Below are 3,641 nucleotides of genomic sequence, written 5' to 3'. Positions count from 1 at the left end.
TGGGACGTCCCTACACTAAATCCTAATCATAACCCTTACCCTAACCTTAACCCTTATCTAACCCGAATCATTTTCAGCGTCAACTTCAATAGGGTAGGGACGTCCCAAGGATCCAATGAAAAGTCCCCCTCTAGGCTGTAATAAGGGAAATCCGTTTCGGCACGTGCTCAGTGGAGGCTCAAGTGTACTGAGCAGGCGCACACAGTGCGACTGGCAAGCGGACAGATGTCGCATCGCTCTTCCTCCGCACCCTTCACAGCTTCCGCGCTGGAATGATTGGCACTTAGATGTTCATACAGCCAATAAGACGTAGCTCAGTTAGATCTGCATAAAGTGTCAGCCTGCCATTGGTTGACTGCGTGCCCCTGCAAACAGCCTCGCGTGCCATTACAGTTGTTTTTCTGAGGCGCAATTGGATCTCTGGATTAGGCCTAGCTACTGCTAAAATAATAATACTAATAATTAATAGGTTAAGACGAAGTGAACAGCTATACTGAAATATTAACCTATATCATTGAAGTATTAATGTATAGTTATTACAACCCTCATGTTTATCCAAATATAGATGCATTTTAAGCATTTGCATCAGTGAATATTAAAATAGTCTAAATGTATTTATTGGGTACTTTAGTATTAAACTCACACACACTTTTTGAATGTAGGGTATAGTTTTGCCTTCGTCCCATTGGAAAAAAAGTATTTATTTTTTACATTTGGGATAGACCTATAGAAACGATTGAAAAAATAGACATGCAACATTATTTCAAAGGTAGGCAAGTTATATCAACATAGTATTAATAGCATGGTGAGGCTTTGTAAAATACAGTATCTTTAAGCATCGTGAATATTTGTGAACACAAAAAGCATACATTTTTTTAAGGGTATGAAGAAGTTGGAAGTAAACCGCCAGCGCATTCCCCCAATTCGCCTTATCACTTCACAGACAGACCGACTGCACTCGCCGCTTTGTTGTTTGTCCCTCCAGTGCCGATTGAGCAGCGCGTGACTGACAGCCCGCGGGGGTGTTGTCCAATCAGCAGTCTGCCCCGCGCCCAATGGGTGAGTCCGCACGCCCATTGGCTGAGACGAGTGTGGGAAAGAATGCAGAGAGGGTTTCACACGAACTGGGAGCATGCGAACCGTCTATAAGTACGGCTGGCGTGTGTCGGCAGCAGAGCAGACTCGACCTGCCCAACGTAGCTTGGCACAGCGCACTCTCTTATACTCGCGAGTGATACAGCTGATCAGTGGGACTTGCTCACTTCTGCGTGACTGTCGTAGGATATCTTTCACACTGGTTACAATTTGATCTTGAACATAAAGAAGCAGAAATATTTTCCAACGTCTCCAAAAGGATATATTTTTTCTATCTGCCGGAGGAGGTCATTTAATCCAAAATGCCAGCCGACACCATGGAGAAACAAACGGCATCCCCTATTGCTGGTGCACCTGCAAATGCTTCCCATACTCCAGACAAACCCAAGAATGCCAGCGAGCATAGAAAGGTACACTTCTAAAACTGCCTATGGATTTAAAATTAATAAATTAATATTCAGCATAGACCTGCTATGCTAGGCTAATGTTGTTGCAAATTAAACTGTAGGTAGGCTAACGACATTTTACTTGTGAGATACTCAGAATGATCCATGAACATGCAATTATCCATGAACATGCAAAAACATTTATTTTGCAGTCCTCAAAGCCAATCATGGAGAAACGTAGGAGAGCGAGGATAAACGAAAGCCTTGGCCAACTCAAGACACTCATCCTCGATGCACTTAAAAAAGATGTAAGTCAAAGTGATTTCACAATTGAAAATCACTGTTTAGTTCATTATTCCTGGGATTTAATGTGGTATTAATGCACACTCCTTAACTTTGCTATGTTCTTATCCACAGAGTTCCAGACATTCTAAATTGGAGAAAGCCGATATTCTGGAAATGACAGTGAAGCATTTACGGAATTTACAGCGTGTGCAGATGACTGGTAAATTGCAATGCGAATATCTCATTTGACATCTGGTCAACACTTCATTTTTACATTCTCATCGAATAGACACGATTTCTAATGCTCTCATTTTCTTTTTCCTCAGCAGCGTTGTCAGCAGACAATACTGTCCTCAGTAAATACCGGGCGGGATTCAACGAATGCATGAACGAGGTCACTCGCTTCTTGTCCACCAGCGAGGGGGTGAACACGGAGGTGAAGTCGCGGCTTCTCAACCACCTGTCAGGTTCCCTAGGCCAGATGATCGCCATGAACTACTCACAGCCAACCCCAACTCAACAGGCTCACCTTGCGCAGCCTCTTCACGTGCAGCTACCTTCTACCGTGCCCAGCAGTGTCTCTATGGGTTCCAAACTCAGCACCGTGGAAGCCTTGTCTCCAAAAGTTTTCGGGGGGTTCCAGCTTGTGCCTGCCACCGATGGACAGTTTGCCTTTCTTATTCCCAACCCTGCATTCGCCTCAGCATCAACCCCAGTCATCCCTCTGTATGCTAACGCAGGTGTACCTATGTCGGTTAACGCCAGTCCTGTCCACTGCAGCTCTGCGCCAACAGCATCATCCCCAGTCCATGGGATGACATCATTCGTCGGTGTTTCTCAGGCCGTCAGCCCTGTCGGTGTCAGCACTGGTTCGGAGAGCACTGAGGCTGTTTGGCGACCCTGGTAGTTTGGTTGAAATGGACTCTACAATAATGAAAATTGTTTTCATTAAGTAAATAGTTCCGTTCTAGGGGACATCGTTTCATTTGTTGGACACGGTAAACGTTTGTTTAAGTTATTGGCTGATTCCAAAATTTGGATGTTGGTGATAAATATAGTGTCCATGCAATGGAAGATTTAATGTTTGTGATGAAGTACTTTTTATGGAAATATTTAGTTTTGTACAAAGTTGATATTGATTGTTATACCAAAGCTGTGTGTTTTTATATTGTTTTGTCGTTTATGTTTGGAAATTGATGTTGGGCAGTGGCCCATTGACCTAATAAATCAATTGTCAGAAATTAACAATTTTGTCTTCACTTCTATATCACTGCTATAACCCTTACAGTGGTGAAAAAAGTACCCAATTGTCATACTTTAGTAAAAGTAAAGATACCTTAATAGAAAATGACTCAAGTAAAAGTTAAAAACTACTTGACTAAAAGTAGGCTATCTGGTTTTAAATATGCTTAAGTATCAAACATAAAAGTAAATGCTATAAATCTTTTAAAATGCCTTATACTAAGAAAACCAGAGTACGTTTTTTTTTTTTTATATAGCCGAGGGCTATATATCTATTAATTTACAAACGAAGCATTTGTGTTTAGTGAGTCAGCCAGATCAGAGGCAGTAGGGATGAACACATGTTATCTTGATTAACGCGTGAATTGGACCATTTTCCTGTCCAGCTAAGCATTCGAAATGTAACTTTTGGCCATGAGGAAAAATGTATTTCAGTAAAAAGTTAACATTTTCTTTAGGACTGTAGTGGAGTAAAAGTTGTCAAATATAAATAGTAAATTACAGATACCCCCAAAACGATAAGTAGTAGGCTACTTCAAAGTATTTTTACTTAGTTACTTTACACTTAGAACATAGTTATACAGGTTTAGGATTTCTTGTTTCTATAAGGGCCCTGTGTAAAAGTAAATATTA

The 3,641-nt window shown here is 41.3% G+C and overlaps 1 protein-coding gene across 2 annotated transcripts; it reads left to right on the top strand.

Moving 5' to 3' along the window:
• The first annotated feature begins 1,163 nt into the window (after window positions 1-1,163).
• On the top strand, window positions 1,164-3,007 carry LOC115132801 (transcription factor HES-4-B-like). Of its 2 annotated transcripts, none has more exons than XM_029665541.2 (4): window positions 1,164-1,505; window positions 1,694-1,789; window positions 1,899-1,986; window positions 2,096-3,007. In XM_029665541.2, exons 1-4 carry the CDS (start codon window positions 1,398-1,400, stop codon window positions 2,671-2,673), a joined length of 870 nt encoding a protein of 289 aa, XP_029521401.1. In that variant the 5' UTR covers window positions 1,164-1,397; the 3' UTR covers window positions 2,674-3,007. The 2 variants fall into 2 exon arrangements, with proteins under 2 accessions (XP_029521401.1, XP_029521400.1); XM_029665540.2 differs by having other exon boundaries at window positions 1,166-1,505; window positions 2,093-3,007.
• The last annotated feature ends 634 nt before the right edge of the window (window positions 3,008-3,641 follow it).

The sequence above is a fragment of the Oncorhynchus nerka genome, linkage group LG7 (genome assembly GCF_034236695.1).
Source record: "Oncorhynchus nerka isolate Pitt River linkage group LG7, Oner_Uvic_2.0, whole genome shotgun sequence".
Taxonomy (NCBI): Eukaryota; Metazoa; Chordata; class Actinopteri; order Salmoniformes; family Salmonidae; genus Oncorhynchus; species Oncorhynchus nerka.
This window is presented reverse-complemented; position numbering and strand designations above follow the sequence as displayed.

Excerpts from the sequence above, each read along its gene's own strand:
- LOC115132801 (XM_029665540.2), top strand. The coding sequence starts at position 1,398 with ATGCCAGCCGACACCATGGAGAAACAAACGGCATCCCCTATTGCTGGT. Across the intron at positions 1,506-1,693 it reads ATGCCAGCGAGCATAGAAAG|TCCTCAAAGCCAATCATGGA; the intron begins GTACACTTCTAA and ends TTTATTTTGCAG. Across the intron at positions 1,987-2,092 it reads ACAGCGTGTGCAGATGACTG|CAGCGTTGTCAGCAGACAAT; the intron begins GTAAATTGCAAT and ends CTTTTTCCTCAG.